This window comes from Scyliorhinus torazame, chromosome 17, assembly GCF_047496885.1.
Source record: "Scyliorhinus torazame isolate Kashiwa2021f chromosome 17, sScyTor2.1, whole genome shotgun sequence".
NCBI classification, from domain to species: domain Eukaryota; kingdom Metazoa; phylum Chordata; class Chondrichthyes; order Carcharhiniformes; family Scyliorhinidae; genus Scyliorhinus; species Scyliorhinus torazame.
The window spans coordinates 29,766,024-29,787,304 of record NC_092723.1 but is presented as its reverse complement, the minus strand read 5'-3'; the positions used below and the strand labels follow the sequence as shown (position 1 = coordinate 29,787,304).

At 49.4% G+C, this 21,281-nt stretch overlaps 1 protein-coding gene across 1 annotated transcript in view; it reads left to right on the top strand.

The window, feature by feature from the left end:
- Positions 1 to 21,281, top strand: part of LOC140393811 (C4b-binding protein alpha chain-like) — an 82,156-nt gene that overhangs the window by 24,659 nt on the left and 36,216 nt on the right. The window contains exons 7-9 of the mRNA XM_072480279.1: positions 1,327 to 1,512; positions 12,340 to 12,516; positions 16,907 to 17,086. Of these exons, the coding sequence (XP_072336380.1) occupies positions 1,327 to 1,512; positions 12,340 to 12,516; positions 16,907 to 17,086 (543 nt within the window). The remainder of the gene's footprint in view (positions 1 to 1,326; positions 1,513 to 12,339; positions 12,517 to 16,906; positions 17,087 to 21,281) is intronic.

The following is a 21,281-nucleotide window of genomic DNA, read 5'->3' as shown; positions in this document are numbered from 1 at the left end:
GAGATATTGAGAGGATTGACCATGCAAGGCCAAAACATTTGAGGATGACATACACTGGGGGGGTGGGGTGGGTGGTGTTGGATTCTCCTCCCCCCCCCCCCCCCCCCCCCCATGTCCATTTGTACTTTCTGGCAGCGGGGGTGGCCCACTAGCAGTGGAATCCTTCAGTCCCACCAATGTCTACGGGGACCCTCAGCCCGGGGGAATATACTGGAAGGTGGAATGGGGGGGGGTCCCGGGTCGCCATCCGCAGGGCCAGGAGATCCCACCTGCGGGAAGGGCTGGAAAATTCCAGCCACAGCCTTTTCTTCATACTTTCCACCTCCTTGTGAGATCCCACCTCATTGGTCCCTTCATTAGCCCAAGTGCTCTGTGACGCCTCTTATCATCCTTCACGCATCCATCACTCGCTGTGCATAAAGGAGTGAAGTCAAAATGATGAGGCAGCTGAATTCTGCACCTTTCCTTTATTCACCCACTTCCTCGGTACGTGCAGTGAAGTGTAATCGGTACAGTTGCACAACGATTCTCTGAGGAGATTAAGGATTGATTTTTGTTGCCTCCCACCAATTGCAGAATTTGCACCAGTGTGTGCCCTGGTAAAAGTTTCCTGCCATCTGACCTGCTGTTTTCTTCAGCGTAGTGTTGAGATCACTCATGTTGACCAGTTACTCTTGCCGTGCAGATCCTCTGCACATTAACATTTTATGATCATGGGCGGCACGTGACGCAATGGTTAGTACTGGGACTGTGGCTCTGAGGACCCGGGTTCGAATCCCGGCCCTGGGTCACAGTCCGTGTGACCCAGACTCCCCATGTCTGCGTGGGTTTCACCCCCACAACCCAAAGATGTGCAGGTTAGGTGGATTGGCCACGCTAAATTGCCCCTCAATTGGAGAAAAAGTAATTGGGTACTCTAAATTTGAGAAAACAAACATTACATGATCACTGTTAGCTGCTCCAGAGCAATCTAAGGAAAACTCCTAGGTTTGGTTTGCTTCGCTATAGACCCTGCATAAAGAATGTAGGCCGAATGTCACCTATATGATTAAATTTGACTGCAACCACTGCAAAGATTTCAAAGCACTACAGGAGATTTCAGTCAACTGGAAGGAGGATCAATATGTTGCCAGGTAGCTTAAAGTGCAAATTGTTTGCGTACAAATTGCTAAATGTATAATTTTAAGTGTACATTGTTTGAACTGATGAAATTGCAAACTTTTTTCAAAAATAAATGTTACCTTCCATCAGAGAGAATCAGAAGTCGTAAAGATCTGTCACTGTGCACACACTGCAGCTTATACTAAAGCATTGCTTTCTTGGCAGATGTCCAATGTGCTCGCCCACAAATGCCTGCCCATGGAGAAATTGTAGCAGGATTTGGATTCAGATACAAATATCGTGAAACAATAACCTACAGATGCAAAAAAGGTTATAGACTTGAAGGCGACAATGTCATTGAATGCACTGAGAACAACAGATTTTTGCCACTGCCACCAACCTGCAAATTAAGTGAGCAACCATTTACTAAACGTAACAACAGAATATTTTTAAAGATTCTTAGCATACAGTGGGAATTGGGTGTTGTTTATAAGCACTAAAAAAAAAAGAAGAGCCTGAACTCCAACAGAGTCGAATTGCCACCCCTGCTCCTATTTTCTTAGCTGGAAGGCTCCTGAATCCAGCCTCGCCTGCCCTTCATACACAGGCCAGATGAGAATTTGTGCAGGGCAGCGCATTCCAAAGGCCTGGAGAATCAGAGGCAAGGATGTCACGCACCCATTTAATGGCACTGGCTGCCTCCAATCAGCTAAGCTTAAACGCCCAGTCATTACATGCCAGGGAGAATATAGGTATGTCCGGTGAGTGGTTAGAACTTGGGGGCAAGGGCTCGAGCAGTCAGTGGATAGCGGGCATTCACGAGGGGTGGCAATAGTCGGGAGTTAGTCAGGAAGAGACACCTGGGATTTTGGGGATGGGGAGGTTCCATGGGAGGTGGGAAGATCCCCTGGGGGGGGGGGGGGGGGGGGGGGGTCCCTTGTGGAAAGGTAATTGGATTGGAGGATGGGGAGGGTCCACTGGGGATCCATTGGACTGGGGGCATCCCGTTAATGGGGGGGGGGACTGGTATGTGTGGGTCTGTAGAATAGTTACCGAGAAACTAAAATGGTTTAAATTCTTCTAACTTTTTCTGGGTAACTATTGATGTGAAACGGTTAGAACCATTTGAAGTTCATGACTTAAGGCGTAGGTTTGGACAGCTCCTAGTGCATTTGCACAGGGAAAGTTTGCATTTCCCGGGCAATTTCCATGCAAACCTTACCTGGGATCACTGACATGGTGCTGAAAAACGACCTCCAAAATTTCTCCAACTTCGGGCATGTGTACCTTTGGCCGGACCCCTCCCACACCGCTGGCAAGTGTCCTCCACCCCCTCAAATAACCGGTTCGACCACAACAGGTGTGCTCTGTGCACCACCTTTAACTGTATTGCCCCCAGCCTTGCACACGAGGTTGAGGCATTCACCCTCCGCAACACCTCGCACCACAGCCCCTCCTCCAATGACACCCCCCAAGTCCTCCTCCAACTTGGCTTTAACCCCCTCCAGTGACGCCGCATTCTCCTCCAAAATCTTCCCATAAATTGCCGAGATGACCCCTCTCTCCAACCCCATCACCAACAACATCCCCTCCAGCAACGGGCTGAGGGGTCTCCACTAGAAAACCTTCCTTGCAAAGTCCCACACCTGCATATACCTAAAGGCCTCCCCCACGGAATTTCAAACTTCTCCATCAACTACAAACTCGCAAACCGTCCTTCCAAAAATAAGTCCTTCATTTCCATCATGCCCCGCTCCTCTCATCCCCGAAACCCAGCATCCAGTCTCGCTGGCTCAAGGGCGAAATTCTCCGGAAACGGCGCGATGTCCGCCGACTGGCGCCCAAAACGGCGCAAATCAGTCGGGCATCGCGCCGCCCCAAAGGTGTGGAATGCTCCACATCTTTGGTGGCCGAGCCCCAACCTTAAGGGGCTAGGTCGGCGCCGGACGAATTTCCGCCCCGCCAGCTGGCGGAAAAGGCCTTTGGTGCCCTGCCAGCTGGCGCGGAAATGACATCTCCGGGCGGCGCATGCGCGGGAACGCTAGCAGCCGCTGACGGCATTCCCGCGCATGCGCATTGCAGGGAGTCTCTTCCGCCTCCGCCATGGTGGAGACCGTGGCGGAGGCGGAAGGGAAAGAGTGCCCCCATGGCACAGGCCCGCCCGCAGATCGGTGGGCCCCGATCACGGGCCAGGCCACCGTGGGAGCACCCCCCAGGGCCAGATCGCCCCGCGCCCCCCCCCCAGGACCCCGGAGCCCGCCCGTGCGCCTTGTCCCGCCGGTAAGGTAGGTGGTTTAATCTACGCCGGCGGGAGAGGCATTTTAGCGGCGGGACTTCGGCCCATCCGGGCCGGAGAATCGCGCGGGGGAGCCTGCCAACCGGCGAGGTGCGATTCCTGCCCCCGCCGAATATCTGGTGCCGGAGACTTTGGCAACCAGCGGGGTTGGGATTCACACCAGGCCCCGGCGATTCTCCGACCCGGCGGTGGGTCGGAGAATCTCGCCCAGAATTTTCTCGAACTGGCATCAGCTTCAACCCAACCCCTAACTTAAAATGTTGCCGAAATTGCCTCCATATCTTCAGCGTGGCTGCCACCACTGGATAACCTGAGTATTTCCCTTGCCAAACGGAAGCAGCGCTGTTACCCCGACCCCCTATCTCCATCCTCACCACATTGCCTCCAGCTTCCTACCTCAGCCCCGCATCTTCTTGGCATTCGCCGCCCAATAATAATACATTAGATTCGGAAGAGCCAAACCCCTGACTGTCGCCGTCTCTGAAGCACCCTATTCCAAATCCTCGCCAACTTACCCGCCCATACAAGCGACAAAATCAATCATTACACCCCCATAAAACACTTTTGCCAAAAAGACAGGTAAGTACTGGAATAAAAATAAAAACCGCGGCAAGATATTCATCTTTACCGCCTGCACCCGGCCTGCCAATGACAAGGGGAGACTGTCCCACCTCAACAAATCTGTCTTGACCCTGTCCACCAGGCTTGTAAAATTCAATTTATGGAGCTGGGCCCAGCTTCGAGCCACCAGCACGCCCAGGTACCTGAAGCGAGTCATGGCCATATGAAACGGCAATCCCCCAAAGCCAGCTCGCGTCCCTGCAGAGAAAACCAAAAAACACTCACTCTTATCCAAATTCAGTTTGTATCCCAGAAAAAAACCAAATCGCCTAAGCAGCCCCACCATGGGACCCGGGTTAGAAACATACAACAAAAGATCGTCAGCATACACGGACACCCAATGCTCCACCTCCCCCCACCCCCCTCCACTTATCTGAGGACCTCAGCGCAATGGCTATGTGTTCTATTGCCAGCGCAACAAAAAACTGGAACACCCCTGTCTCATTCCCCTATGTCGCTGAAGATATCCCACGATCACCTCATTTGTACATACATTCGCCTTTGGTTCCTTATGTAACAATTTGACCCTTGCCACAAACTTAGGCCCAATCCCAAACTGCTCTAACAACTCAAACAAATACGCCACCTCCAGCTCCCCGCCTTCTGATTGGGAGAGCACCGCGTTTAGCAAGCGCCACACATTGGAGGCCAACTGCCTACCCTTTACAACCCCCATCTTATCCTCCCCAGTCACCTATGGAAGGCACTCCTCTAATCTAAGCGCCAACACTTTGGCAAGAATCTTGCCATCCACATTTAACAGGCATATTGGCCGATACGCCCAGACTCTACTGGGTGCTTATTCGTTTTAAAACAGCAAAATAGATGCCTGTCCCATCACCTCCAGGAGCGCCCACTTAACCATCGCACCCTCAAACATCTCCACCAACAGCCTACCCAAAATCCTCTTATATAATTCCACCAGGAACCCATCCAGCCCTGGTGCTTCACCCTTTGCATCTTCCCAATCGCCGTCTGAACTACCTCAATCCCCACTGGCTCCTCCAACCCTGCCCTCCTCTCTGTCTTTAGGACACTCCAGCCCCTGCAATTACTCCCTCATATCCAACTCCTCTCCCGGAGGCTCCGACCGATACAACCTCTTATAAAACTCCTCAAATGCCCTATTCACCTTCTCCGGGTGCCGCCACCAACCCCCTCGCCCATCCAGTCCTGAACAATCTCTTGTGAGGCTGCCTGCCGGTGGAGCTGTCCTGCCAGCAAGCGACTGGCCTTCTGTCCATACTTGTAGACCACACCCTTGGCCTGCCTCAACTGGTGTACCGCTTTAACTGCAGACAAAAGGACTGTGTCTGCAGTTCCTTTCTATTGACCAAAATCTCAGTAGTAGTATCTTCTGCATACTTCCCATCAGCCTCCAATCTACTAGCCACTGCTATTCCTCTCTTGCCTCCCTAACCACCTGCGCCTTTAACGAGACGACCTTGCCTCTTACCACCATCTTCAGTGCCTCACAAATCACCAACAGAGAGACCTTCCCATTCTTATTAAATCCCACATAACTTTCAATAACCTTTCCCATCCTCACACAAAAACTCAGATCCACAAGCAGCCCCACATCCAGCCCCCACGACAGCCTCTTGTGCATGGCACTTCTCCAGGACCACATCCACCAAAGGCGGAACATGATCTGAAATGTCAATCACCACAAAGAGGTCAACGAGTGCAGCTTAGATTGATCCATCTTCGGATGCAACACTGTATTTAAATCCCCATTTAAAATGAACTGATATGTGTCCAGGCTCGGGAAGGCCACCAACATCCTCTTCATAAACCCTTCATCATCCCAATTCGGGGCATACACACTAACCAACATCACCAACCTCCCCTCCAAAGCGCCCGTTATGATAACGTATCTAACTCCCTGATCCACCGCCACCTTCTCCATCTGAAAGATATCTCTCTTATCTACCAGTGCCGATTCGCGCCCATACCCCTCTATACCAATCTTACCCATGTAAGTATCTAAATGCTTTTTAAAAGACACAATTGTACCCGCCTCTACTACTACCTCTGGCAGCCCATTCCAGACACTCACTACCCTCTGAGTGAAGAAATTGCCCCTCTGGGCCCTTCTGAATCTCTCCCCTCTCACCTTAAACCTATGCCCTCTAGTTTTAGACTCCCTTACCTTTGGGAAAAGATGTTGACTATCTACCTTATCTATGCCCCTCATTATTTTATAGACCTCAATAAGATCACCCCTAAGCCTCCTACGCTCCAGGGAAAAAAGTCCCAGTCTATCCAGCCTCTCCTTATAACTCAAACCATCAAGTCCCGGCAACATCCTAGTAAATCTTTTCTGCACTCTTTCCAGTTTAATAATATCCTTTCTATAATAGGGTGACCAGAACTGCACACAGTATTCCAAGTGTGGCCGTACCAATGTCTTGTACAACTTCAACAAGACTTCCCAACTCCTGTATTCAATGTTCTGACCAATGAAACCAAGCATGCTGAATGCCTTCTTCACCACCCTGTCCACCTGCGACTCCACCTTCAAGGAGCTATGAACCTGTACTCCTAGATCTCTTTGTTCTATAACTCTCCCCAATGCCATACCATTAACTGAGTAGGTCCTGGCCAGACATAGTACATAGTACATAGAAAATACAGCACAGAACAGGCCCTTCGGCCCACGATGTTGTGCCGAACCTTTGTCCTAGATTAATCATAGATTATCATTGAATTTACAGTGCAGAAGGAGGCCATTCGGCCCTTTGAGTCTGCACCGGCTCTTGGAAAGAGCACCCTACCCAAACTCAACACCTCCACCCAACACCAAGGGCAATTTGGACATTAAGGGCAATTTATCATTGGCCAATTCACCTAACCCGCACATCTTTGGACTGTGGGAGGAAACCGGAGCACCCGGAGGAAACCCACGCAGACACGGGGAGGACGTGCAGACTCCGCACAGACAGTGACCCAAGCCGGAATCGAACCTGGGACCCTGGAGCTGTGAAGCAATTGTGCTATCCACAATGCTACCGTGCTGCCCGATCTTTCATTCTCCATAGCTATCTTAAAACCAATGGAGTTATGGTCACTTGTCCCAAAGTGATCCCTCACTAGCACTTCTGTCACTTGCCCTTTCTTATTTCCCAAGACGAGGTCAAGTTTTGCCCCCTCTCTAGTCGGTCCATCCACATACTGAATGAGAAATTCCTCCTGAATACACTCAACAATTTTCCCTCCATCCAAGCCCCTAATGCTATGGCTGTCCCAGTCAATGTTGGGAAAGTTAAAGTCCCCTACTACTACCACCCTATTATTCTTGCAGCTATCTGTAATCTCCTTACGTATTTGCTCCTCAATTTCCCGCTGACTATTTGGGGGCCTGTAGTACAGTCCTACCAAGGTGATCTCTCCCTTCTTATTTTTCAGTTCCACCCATATAGACTCAGTGGGCGAACCCTCGGATATATCCCCTCTAAGTACTGCCGTGATGTGGGATCAAGCCCTATTCCTAGTCACCGTTAGCCAGCTACCCCTCTCCACCCCCCCCCCCTTTCCCAAAAACTCCCCAATCACTTGCTTTCAAAACCATTCCTCTCAGCATACTCCCCATCCCCCCACCCTTCACACCTCCCAGGCCCTTCGGAACCTGCCCACACAGGCTCAGCCATCACGGCCTCTCCCCCACCTCATTCCCGTTCATCAGCCAACTTAGGTTTGCTAGAGTGGTGGCCCCCGCCAGAGCTCCCTCCCCACACATACCGAGTACAAAAAACAACAAAACCCTCTCCCACACCCAGCCCTTCTAAAACCCCAACACATTATCCCACCATCCCCAAACAATCTCCTCACAAGCCCAACATAAGAAAATAAAGTCCAAACTCAGTTCAGTCTCAATCCCTCAGCCCTCACGAATGCCACTGCCTCCTGCGTCATCTCAAATAGTGCTTGGAGTTATGGGTAACTCTAAACTTCGCTGGATGGACAACTCCGAACCGCACATTACTCTTATAAGGTATTGCCTTCACCCTATTAAAGGCCACCCACCAGCTCCACAATGATGTTCTGGTATGTACGAACACTGCCTTCCCACACAACATCCCGATTCTGCTTGGCCCATCTCAAGACCTTCTCCTTCACAACTCTTGGTGGATAGAACATAGAGCATAGAAAAATACAGCACCGAACAGGCCCTTCGGCCCACGATGTTGTGCCGAATTTGCCTTTGGCTTTGGCCGGAGCGACCGATAGGCCCTATCCAGCTCAAAGAGGGAGATGACTCCTCCTCCACCAACAACCTGCCGAACATTCCCGAAAGGTACTCCGTTGGCCTCCAGCCCATCAGGCAGTACCACGATCTGAAGGTTCTGCCGCCGTGACCTGTTCTCCAACTCCTCAGTTTGGCTCTCAGCCCTTTATTACTCTCTTCCACCCTCTGCAACTCCTCTTCCATCGAAGCGTGCTGGTTGCTGTGCCGTGACAATGTCTCCTCCACCCCTTTCAGCACCTCTCCATGCTCCCTCACCACCGTCAACATCTTTCCGAGCACCTCGGGGAGAATATCGGGGTCAACCTATCGTCCACCAACATTTGAGCCTTCCCATCACCTGCTTCCTATGCTGCTCAAAATGTTTGGCAAACTGGCGCTCACACTCCACTGCCATCACCTTGGCCAGTGTGTCCACTGAAATGGGCCCAGCCCCACCCGGCGAGCTATTCCCCGCCATCTATCCACCCACAAAACTCCACACCGAACCTGAGCTCTCAAACGGATTAGCGCTCATTTCTTTTTGTGCCAGATTGTTCCGTTGGGTTTTTGACATCCTCTAATTACCACAACTTTACTGGAGACCATTCATATAAAATTCCCCCCCAAAACTGGGTGAAAAAGTCTAGAAAATGAAAGCTCTAGTGGGAGCCACCCAACGTGCAACCTCCACCTACATGTGGCCAGTGGAAGTCCTCTCGTGCATCTTTGTGGTACCCCCCCAGACACAACACCCTGAAGCTCAGTGGTTCCAGCCCAAAGAGTTCATCATCAAAACACCCCATATGCCCATTGCCATTTTTCTCAATGTTGCCTTTCAAGCAGTATGAGTGGCCCACCATGGACAAGCAAGAGACTTTATTAATGTATTCAAATTAAGCTCCCATGATGCGATAAGCAGTTTCTCCAGTCTATGTGAGTGGTGAGTATTCTAGCACCTTCTTGCCTTGAGCCTTTGAATGAAAAGACTTTGAAGGTTCATGTGGTGAGCTGCACATCTCCCTGCATGCAGCATTTTTTAAATAATATATTTTATTCAACTTTTTCGGCCAAACAAAACAGTACAAATGTTTTTCCCCTTTTTACAACCGCAAAACAATATAAATAACCGTGACCGTATTTTAACAAATAAATAAATAATATAGAAAAAATAAATGGCAACTGCCATAACAAAAATAATAGCTCTCCCAAATAATAAAATCAGCAATTCAATATACATAACCAAGTACCAATATCTTTACAAAAACACTCCTGAGGACCCACCTGGGCGCCCCCCCCCCCCCCCCCAGCCCCCCCCCCCCCCTCCCCCTGGGTTGCTGCTGTTACCTTCCCATTTCCTTTATCGTTCTGCGAGGTAGTTAATGAACGGTTGCCACCGCCTGGTGAACCCCTGAGCCGAATCCCTTAGTGCAAACTTTATCCGTTCCAGTTTTATAAACCCTGCCATGTCGTTTATCGAGGTCTCCACCCCCGGAGGCTTGGCTTCCTTCCACGTAAGCAGTATCCTTCGCCGGGCTACTAGGGACGCAAAGGCCAAAACATCAGCCTCTCTCGCCTCCTGCACTCCCGGCTCTTCTGCAACCCCGAATATAGCCAGCCCCCAACCTGGCTCGACCCGGACCCCCACCACCTTTGAAAGCACCTTCGCCACCCCCACCCAGAACCCCTGCAGTGTCGGGCATGACCAAAACATGTGGGTGTGGTTTGCTGGGCTTCTCGAGCATCTCCCACACCTATCCTCTACCCCGAAAAATTTACTGAGCCTTGCTCCGGTCATATGTGCCCTGTGCAAAACCTTAAATTGTATCAGGCTAAGCCTGGCGCATGAGGACGAAGAGTTTACCCTACGTAGGGCATCTGCCCACCGCCCCTCTTCAATCTCTTCCCCCAGCTCTTCCTCCCATTTTCCCTTCAGCTCATCCACCATGTTCTCCCCCTCATCTCTCATTTCCGTGTATATATCTGACACCCTACCATCCCCCACCCATGTCCCTGAGATCACTCTATCCTGAATCCCCTGCGTCGGGAGCTGCGGGAATTCCCTCACCTGTTGCCTCGCAAAAGCCCTCAGTTGCATGTATCGAAATTCATTCCCTTGGGGCAACCCATATTTTTCCGTCAGCGCTCCCAGACTCGCAAACGTCCCGTCCAGGAACAGATCCCTCAGTTGCACAATCCCAGCTCTCTGCCATGCTCCAAATCCCCCATCTATTCTCCCCGGGACAAACCTATGATTATTTCTTATCGGGGACCGCACCGAGGCTCCTGTCATTCCCCTATGCCGTCTCCACTGCCCCCAAATTTTCAGTGATGCCACCACCACTGGACTTCTGGTGTATTTCTTCGGGGAGAACGGCAGCGGTGCCGTCACCAGTGCTTGTAGGCTGGTTCCTTTGCAGGACGCCATCTCCAATCTCTTCCACGCCGCTCCCTCCCCTTCTCCCATCCACTTACACACCATTGAAATATTGGCGGCCCAATAGTACTCACTTAAGCTCGGTAGTGCCAGTCCCCCCCTCTCCCTGCTACGCTGCAAGAACCCCCTCCTCACTCTCGGGGTCTTCCCAGCCCACACAAAACGCATGACGCTTTTCTCGATCTTCTTGAAAAAAGCCTTCGTGACCATCACCGGGAGGCACTGAAACACAAAAAGGAATCTCGGGAGGACTACCATTTTGACCGCCTGCACCCTCCCCACCAGTGACAGGGGCACCATGTCCCATCTCTTAAAATCCTCCTCCATCTGTTCCACCAATCGTGTTAAATTAAGCCTATGTAAGGTTCCCCAACTCCTGGCTATCTGGATCCCCAAGTACCGGAAATCCCTTGTTACCCTCCTCAGCGGTAAATCCTCTATTCCCCTGCTCTGCTCCCCCGGATGTACCACAAACAACTCACTCTTCCCCGTGTTCAATTTGTACCCCGAGAATTCCCCAAACTCCCCGAGCGTCTGCATTATCTCAGGCATCCCCTCCACCGGGTCTGCAACATACAACTGTAAATCATCTGCATACAATGATACCCGGTGTTCTTCTCCTCCCCTGAGTACTCCCCTCCACTTCCTGGAGCACCTCAGTGCTATGGCCAGGTGCTCAATTACCAATGCAAACAGTAACAGAGACAGGGGACACCCCTGCCTTGTCCCTCTGTAAAGACGGAAGTAGTCAGACCTCTGCCTGTTCGTGATCACACTTGCCACCGGGGCCCTATATAGCAGCTGTACCCATCCAATGAACCCTTCACCAAAAACAAATCTCCTCAACACTTCCCACAGGTAGTCCCACTCCACCCTATCAAATGCTTTCTCGGCATCCATCGCCACCACTATCTCCACCTCCCCCTCTGGTGGGGGCATCATCATCACCCCTAGCAACCTCCGTATGTTTGTGTTCAGCTGTCTCCCCTTAACGAACCCAGTTTGATCCTCATGGACCACCCCCGGGACACAATCCTCTATCCTCGTCGCCATTACCTTGGCCAGGAGCTTAGCATCTACATTCAAAAGGGAAATGGGCCTGTAGGACCCACACTGCAGCGGGTCTTTATCCTTCTTCAAAAGTAACGATATTGTCGCCTCCGGCATAGTCGGGGGCAACTTCCCCCTTTCCCTGGCCTCATTAAAGGTTCTCGTCAAGAGCGGGGCCGGTAGGTCTATATATTTCCTATAAAATTCCACCGGGAACCCATCCGGTCCCGGGGCCTTCCCCGCCTGCATGCTCCCAATCCCCTTTACCACCTCCTCCACATCCATCTGTGCTCCCAGTCCCGCCCTCTCCTGTTCCTCCACCTTCGGGAATTCCAGCTGATCCAGGAAATGCATCATTCCCTCCTTCCCTTCCGGGGGCTGAGCCTTATACAACCTCTCATAGAATGTCTTAATCTGCATGCAGCATTAACCCTACTGTGGTAGTCATGTTGCTGCTCTGGCTGGTCCAATTAAGCTGCTACTCAGTGGGTCCACGGTGTTGATGGCTGTGCTGTTGAATATGCAAAGGGAGATTGTTTTTCCTGTATGAGAAGATGATTGCATTTATTATTTTACCTATTTGATACCAATGCGTTTCTGTCTTGACAGCTGGATGCCTACGTCCCATGGAAATTGCTAATGGAAAAATAACAAATCAGCAAGATGTATATGCCTTGTATGAAACAATCACCTTCTTGTGTGACACTGGCTATAAACCATTTGTCGAGACTTCCTCTCAATGCAAGGAGAATAACTCATTTATGCCTCCACCTTCCTGTGAACAAGGTAGGTAATTGTTGTTTGGTGAAGAGTATTTCTGTGCCATGTTTCAGCATTTTATGTTGGGAAAAACATGGCCCAGAATTTTCTCAGTATCGATGCCAATATACATAAAAATATATTATGTCTATTTATACGCGGTAATTCATGCTGAAGTTTCCAAACAATTAACATTAGTGTATGCCAAAGCAGTACAATTTAGCATAAACAAATGAGTCTAATGTTAATTCTGCTGGTTGTGGAATCAAATGTGTAAACCACTTATACTGAATGAATTCAGATCACTGTTGAAAACTCATTGGGTTGGATTCTCCGCTGCCCAATGCTGGTAATGAGAACCACAATTGGGCAGAGAATTCAGCGTTGTCAAAAGAACGGGATTGGTGCCTTACTGATACCCTTTAGGGAAGGAGGACTGTCTTAAATTGATCTGGTCTATCTGTGACTCCAGATCCACAGCAATGTGGATGGATCTGAACTGCCCTCCTAAATGGCCCCAGCCACTCAGTTCACGGGCAATTAGGAACGGGCAACAATTGTGGGGCTACGATGCCCACATTGCATTAAAATGATAATTTTTTAAAAAAGTAACCTTCAGCAAGCTGTCTCGTGACTGATATAGTCATGTCATCAGGGCGGCATGGTAGCACAGTGGTTAGCACTGTTGCTTCACAGCGGCAGGGTTCCACGTTCGTTCCTGGTTTGGGTCACTGTCTGTGCGGAGTCTGCACGATCTCACCGTGTCTGCGTGGGTTTCTTCCGGGTGCTCCGGTTTCCTATCACAAGTCCCGAAAGACGTGCTTGTTAGGTGAATTGGACATTCTGAATTATCCCTCTGTGTACCCGAACAGGCGCCGGAATGTGGTGACTAGGGGATTTTCACAGTCGCTTCATTGCAGTGTTAATGTAAGCCAACTTGTGACAATAATAAAGATTATTAGATTATTATTATTGGGGTAATAACCTGACAGTAAGGAAGTGAGGTTGGCTTTAGTACAAATCATACACTTTTTTTTAAAACTAAATTTAGAATACCCAATTCTTTTTTTCCAATTAAGGGGCAATTTAGCATGGCCAATCTACCTACCTGCACATCTTTGGGCAGTGGGGGTGCGACCCACACAACACGGGGAGAATGTGCAAACTCCACATGGACGGTGACCCGAGGTCAATCCTGGCCCCGGATCCTCAGTGCCAGGAGGCAGCAATGCAAAGCACTGCGCCACCCTGTACAAATCATACTCATTGTACAATTAATTTAATAGCGGAAACACAATTCCCTTGTCTTCAGCTGATATTTCCAGGAAGTTGGGTAGAGACACAAGACATAGAGACGTATTTTACCTGAAATGTGCATGAGGGTGTCACTGAAGCGCAAAAAATGGGCTCTTTTTGACCGCCATGTCTGCTTATATCCCTAATGCTGTTCATACGCCAGTTGATAAATGTGCTCTGAAATTGTATGATCTTAGTTGCCAGTCTAATCAGAATCCCACCAATGCTCAAAAAGACAGTCACCAACCCGGAGTTTGACGGAGAAATTAACTTCTGAACAGTTAAGAGAACAAATTGGAAATGTTTATTTGTGTGCTGGGGCAAAAGCTCATCCAGGACGTGGAGAGTTGTTTACAATTTTCTGCTCTCACTGTTCCCATTAATTTAATAATTTAAAAGGTATCCCATCATATACAACGTGCGCACAAATGCAGAAGTACCTAGGAGAATATGTAAACGGCAAGGAAATGCAGCATAATAGCTGAATGTGCACACACGCACACACAGCCGGATGGGATTTATCCTAGGATTCTCTGGAAAGCTAGGGAGGAGATTGCTGAGCCTTTGGCTTTGATCTTTAAGTCATCTTTGTCTACAGGAATAGTGCCAGAAGACTGGAGGATAGCAAATGTTGTCCCCTTGTTCAAGAAGGGGTGTAGAGACAACCCCGGTAACTATAGACCAGTGAGCCTTACTTCAGTTGTGGGCAAAGTCTTGGAAAGGTTTATAAGAGATAGGATGTAGAATCATCTGGAAAGGAATAATTTGATTAGAGATCGTCAACACGGTTTTGTGAAGGGTCGGTCGTGCCTCACAAACCTTATTGAGTACTTTGAGAAGGTGACCAAACAGGTGGATGAGGGTAAAGCAGTTGATGTGGTGTATATGGATTTCAGTAAAGCATTTGATAAGGTTCCCCACAGTAGGCTACAGCAGAAAATACGGAGGCATGGGATTCAGAGTGATTTAGCAGTCTGGATCAGAAATTGGCTAGCTGGAAGAAGACAAAGGGTGGTGGTTGATGGGAAATGTTCAGACTGGAGTCCAGTTACTAGTGGTGTACCACAAGGATCTGTTTTGGGGCCACTGCTGTTTGTCATTTTTATAAATGACTTGGAGGAGGGCGTAGAAGGATGGGTGAGTAAATTTGCAGATGACACTAAAGTCGGTGGAGTTGTGGACAGTGTAGAAGGTTACAGAGGGACATAGATAAGCTGCAGCGCTGGGCTGAGAGGTGGCAAATGGAGCTTAATGCAGAAAAGTGTGAGGTGATTCATTTTGGAAGGAATAACAGGAAGACAGAGTACTGGGCTAATGGTAAGATTCTTGGCAGTATGGATGAGCAGAGAGATCTTGGTGCCCATGTACATAGATCCCTGAAAGTTGCCGCCCAGGTTGAGAGGGTTGTTAAGAAGGCGTATGGTGTGTTAGCTTTTATTGGTAGAGGTATTGAGTTTCGGAGCCATGAGGTCATGTTGCAGCTGTACCAAACTCTGGTGCGGCCGCATTTGGAGTATTGCGTGCAATTCTGGTCGCCGCATTATAGGAAGGATGTGGACGCATTGGAAAAGGTGCAGAGGAGATTTACCAGAATGTTGCCTGGTCTGGAGGGAAGATCTTATGAGGAAAGGCTGAGGGACTTGAGGCTGTTTTTGTTAGAGAGAAGGTTAAGAGGTAACTTAATTGAGGCATACAAGATGATCAGAGGATTGGATAGGGTGGACAGTGAGAGCCTTTTTCCTCGGATGGTGATGTCTAGCACGAGGGGACATAGCTATAAATTGAGGGGAGATAGATATAGGACAGATGTCAGAGGTAGGTTCTTTACTCAGAGAGTAGTAACAGTGTGGAATACCCTGCCTGCAACAGTAGTGGACTCGCCAACACTAAGGGCATTCAAACGGTCATTGGATAGACATATGGACGATAAGGGAATAGTGTAGATGGGCTTTAGAGTGGTTTCACAGGTCGGCGCAACATTGAGGGCCGAAGGGCCTGTACTGCGCTGTAATGTTCTATGTTCTATGTCTGCCCTGCTGACTGATAACCAATAAGCTACAAAGGAATTTGGCTGTAATTCACCAGTTGCACAACATGGGCTGAATTTTGTTTGAGCCGTGGCACCATGGCAGCGGAACGCCGAGGGGACTCTCTTCCCCCCCCCCCCCCCCACCCCCCCCACCCCGAAAATCCAAGGGGACTCTCCCCCCCCCACACTCCCTCACCCCCCCCCACTTGCCCCCCAACACCCCACCACAGCACCGGAAAGCTGAGGGGACCTTCCTCTGACACCGGAAAGCTGAGGGGACCCTTCTCCGACAGCGGAAATCAGAGGTGACCCTCCTCCGGCACCGGAACCGAGGGGACCCCTCCCCCCCTTCCAGCTCAGTCACCTTGGAGGAACCGGGACACTAGGTAATTAACTGCCTGGTGTCAGGCATCCCCTGGCTTTTAGGGATGGTATCTCACCTCCAAGAGCTGTGAGCCAATTGGAGCACCAATAGTGGCCAGTGCAGCGACAGCAACCAGCCCTAGACCCTGCCATCAGACCACGGTGAGTGGGATTAGGTTTGTCAGGGTCATTTAGAAAGGCTTTGGCCACAGCATTCGGACACTTGGTAAGCGCAGGAATTGTCTCTGTGGGCCGGTCCTTCTGTGGGACAGAGTACCACCTCCAGTCCCACATGTGGCTGCCAGACTTCACTGAGTTCCTCACATGCCAAAGGGAGCACCGCCACTTGTGGAATACAGCAGCTTAAGGAATACTGAGAGCAGTAGCAAAATACAAAATTATGCATTCGTCACGGACACTGACCCTCGGGAAGTATATCTTGGCATTAAAATAGGTGGAGGTATGTTATGTCAGCCGTTAAAGCCAATTCATTAAATCATGAATCCAGATCACTGGAGAAAAGGTATTCTGACAAAGTGAGGGGAAAAGATGATGGAACTTAAAACCAGGGTGAATTCATTCAATTTGATGACGATGCAAATTCTTCTAAAGCAAATCACATCAACTCAGAAAATAATGAACAGAAATAATTTTCTGTCCCAATGTAACAATATAATTATTGACTATAACTGGTTACCCCGTGAAGACTAATACATTCCTCTTTTGCAGTTACATGTAGTGCAACCTGGAATATTTTGAATGGCGAACTAACATCACATAAGGGTGTTTATCGATATGGAGAAAAGGCAACATTCAGATGCAATGAGGGTTACAGAATGCAGGGTAGAAACGAAAGACAGTGCAACAGATTTGGAGTCTTTCAGCCACCTATACCTACCTGCCAAATTGGTAAGAAACCACATGGAAACCTCCTTAGATAATAAAAAAAACCAAAAGCAGTTTCATATATAAGGGGGGGCTTTTCACAGGCTGGTGGAGGAAGTGTTCTGGGATGGATTCAACAATGTTGGGGATCAGTATCCCAACCTTCTTTCTCTGGGTTGGGTTGGGAGTGATCCTGTAGATGAAGTTGGATGTTGTTAATCAGCCAATTCAGAGGGTATTTGCACCCCGAAATATTTTGAATGGTGAACCTACTAGGTAGGAGTGTTCACTTTTATAAAGACAGGGCATAATTCAGATGCGATGAGGGTTACAAACTGTTGAGTGAAAAAGAAAGTGTGTGCAACGAATATGGAAGATTTGTACCACCTATACCCAGCTGCCAAACAGGTAAGGAACCACATGGAAACCATGTCACAGAATAAAAAGGAAAAAACAATAGCAGTGTTATGTGTGAGGGGCCTTTTCACAGGCTGTTGGAGGAAGTGTTCGGGGATGGATTCAATAATGTTGTGGAATCATATCCCAACCTTCTTTCTCTGGGCTGCGTTAGGAGTGAACCTGCAGATCAGGTCGGAAGGGAATGAATGTTGTTAAGAGGTCAATTCAGAGGGAATTTGCAAATGGATTCCATTTTTTCAACAGTTTGAGCAGTCTCACTCTGCATCTCCTCCAGGAAAAGAGAGCACAGTGGGAGGGAAATCCTCAGTGATACTGACAAGCTGTGAGGCTGCGATGAAAAGCACGCCCTCTGTCTCGGAGTAAATGACAGTGTGACAGGCGATTGCCAGGTGTCTGTAAGATATTTCACCCAACCAGCACCTCGCCCTCCTCCAGCTGGACATCCCAACAACCAGCCTCCAGAATGGCATGTCCACAGTTTGTGCATCTGCCCCATTGCCTCCCTGCGAGGGGCTAAGGCACAGGAATATGCTCCAGCTTCCTTCTCCTCAGTTACAATCCCTCCATAGGGAAGATAGCATGACCACTGAGATTCATTCGAAAATAGGAAAATTTTCCAACGCAGGGCCAAAGGAAGAAGATCAATTATTCAACTATTCTGACCTGTGTGAGTGTCAGTACCTCAAAACGCTCACGCTGTCATGGCTGCTTGATCCTTCATATTCATGGTTTGCACATTCTCCCCGTGTTTGCCTAGGTTTCACCCCCACAACCCAAAGATGTGCAGGGTAGGTGGATTGGCCACGCTAAATTGCCCCTTAATTGGAATAAAATAAGTGGGTACTCTAAATTAAAAAAAAAATAAACTTCCTTTTCCTGACGTCAGATCACCTTCCAAGTGGAACAGGCATATTGCCAAATTGCATGCTCTCGTCTCCTGCAAGGGAAGGAAGCAGGGGCGGTGTGAGTGGTCATGATGGTCTGTGTGCAGACAAGTAAAAATGACTTTTCGTGGAGGATAACTCTGAGGCATGGGGGAAAACCCATTGTTTTCTCAGGTGGGGCAAGCCGGTGAGGGGTTTGCCACCTCACTTATCCTGCCCTCCTGCTCTCCTGGACTCCCTAATACATTGCCTCCAGGATAGACGGAGAACATTCCTACTGCTAACTTTCATCGAATCATAGAATTTACAGTGCAGAAGGAGGCCATTCGGCCCATCAATTCTGCACCGGCCCTTGGAAACAGCACCCTACTTAAGCCCGCGGCTCCACCCTAGTCCCATAACCCCACCTAACCTTTTGGACACTCAGGGGCAATTTAGCATGTCCAATCCACCTAACTTGCACATCTTTGGACTCTGGGAGGAAATCGGAGCTCCCAGAAGAAACCCACGCAGACACAGGGAGGAAATACAAACACCACACAGACTGTCACCCAAGGCCGGAATTGAACCCAGGTCCCTGGAGCTGTGAGGCAGCAGTGCTAACCACTGTGCCTCGTGCTGCCCAGTTATCGGCCACTTCCATCCATGCCTGCTTTAATGGCGAGGCAGTCTTTTTCCTCCCATCCTAGGGAGAGATCACCTCACTGCAGTCTCTGAGCTCCCTCAGCTGAACCTGCAGAGAACCTTCCCCGCTGCCTCATTATTCTATAAGTGCTGCAGCCTTAAAACTCCAAGTGCTATGGGGCAGTTCTGCAACTTGCTGTGCTCCTATTAACAGAAATTGTTACACAGACAAACCGGCCAAGTCATCCCGCCCTCTTAGTTGTTCGGGAAACCGGGAGGTGAGCTATTTTTGGTTGACCTTCCGCAAGGGAATAATTGGATGATCCGTTGCCGTTCCTCTTTTCAGGTTCCCAACCCAAAAATATTCCCAATCCTCGAACAAAGTGGGATCTACCAGCTGTGTTGCGCCTGAAAATCAGCACGGTGCAGCACTACGCGGCCGGTAGATGCCGGGAGATCCCACTTACGTGATCTACCCGACTGGCTCGCTATGCCTCGCGAGATTGAATGCGAGACATCGCAATGTGACTCCCACCCATTGCGGGCGGGATCACTTTCTGGCAAATCTGCATATTAGAATGAGCCAGCTAGTCTCACTCTAGTATGTGTCCCGAGATCTAACCAAGGCGTCAGATCTAACCCCCTTGCCTTGGAGACCTTGGGCGAGTGCCGTTCAGTGCTGATCTCCATAAACAGGGACCAGATGGAACGGGACATATGAGGGATCTCCAAGGGGATCGGACACCCCTAAGTGCATGCCCTCTGGGCAGGGTGGCATTCTGGAACTGTTCGTGCCACCTGGGCACCCTAGCAGTGCCAGCCTGCCACACTGCTAATGCCACCTGTGCAGGCTTGGCAGTGCCAAGGTGGCAGATTTTGCCTGCCAGTGATCAGGCTGGAGGGGTACCCAGCTCAGGTGTGGGGGTGTGCGGGGGAGAGCAGAGCTCCTCAGTGTAGAAAATGGCACTAAGTATGGCCTCAGTCGTGCATTCTCTGCTGAACCCGCCACCCCGACCTACCAAAATGGGCGTTAGATAGCAGGGTGTTTTAGCACTGCAAAACACCCAGGTAATCGCTGGTCCTATAGGATTCAGTCCCCATTTGGTAGATCGAGCCCCAAATACTATTATGGTACGGTTGCACTCTACAGGTCTGAAATTCCTTAGTATCCACTTTGCTGGCACAAGTGGGACAGAGCAGGTCTCTCACATCTAAACCAGGAATAAGAACAAAGAACAAAGAACAAAGAAATGTACAGCACAGGAACAGGCCCTTCGGCCCTCCAAGCCCGTGCCGACCATACTGCCCGACTAAACTACAATCTTCTACACTTCCTGGGTCCGTATCCTTCTATTCCCATCCTATTCATATATTTGTCAAGATGCCCCTTAAATGTCCCTATCGTCCCTGCTTCCACTACCTCCTCCGGTAGCGAGTTCCAGGTACCCACTACCCTCTGCGTAAAAAACTTGCCTCGTACATCTACTCTAAACCTTGCCCCTCTGCAGGGCTATCTCTATCTGCTTGAGCGCATCTGCAATGCTCACTCCACCCATCAGCTGAATGTCAGAGTAGAGGGGAAGCCAGAAATGAATGTATTCCCATCCCCAATGGAACAAGCCAGTCACTTGGGGAAGATGAACAAACATCTTCAGGATCATGATGAGATGGTGGCTTAGTGTTAATGTCACTGGACTAGTAGCAGGGGGCCTGGGTTAATATACTGGGAGTCTGGCTTCAAATTCCACCACAGTAGCTGCTGGAATTTAAATTCAATTAATAAAATCTGGCATTGAAGATATTGATTGTCATAAAAACCCATCTGATTTACTGATACCCTTTAGGGAAGAAAGGCTGTCCTGAATTGATTTGGTCTATATGTGATTCCAGATGCACAGCAAAGTGGATGGATCTGAACTGCCCTCCTAAATGGCCTCAGCCACTCAGTTCATGGGCAATTAGGAATGGGCAACAAATGTGGGGTTGCGATGCCCACATTGCATTAAAATAGTAACTTTTCAAAAAAGTAAGCTTCAGCAAGCTGTCTCGTCTCTGATTACTCACCTGACAGTAAGGAAGTGAGGTTTTGTACAAATCATACTCTTTTTAAAAAATAAATAAATTTAGAATACCCAATTCTTCTTTTTCCAATTAAGGGGCAATTTAGCATGGTCAATCCACCTACCCTGCACATCTTTGGGTTGTGGGGGTGAGACCCACCTAAACATGGGGAGAATGTGCAAACTCCACGCGGATGGTGACCCAGGGCCGGGATTGAACCCGGGTCCTCA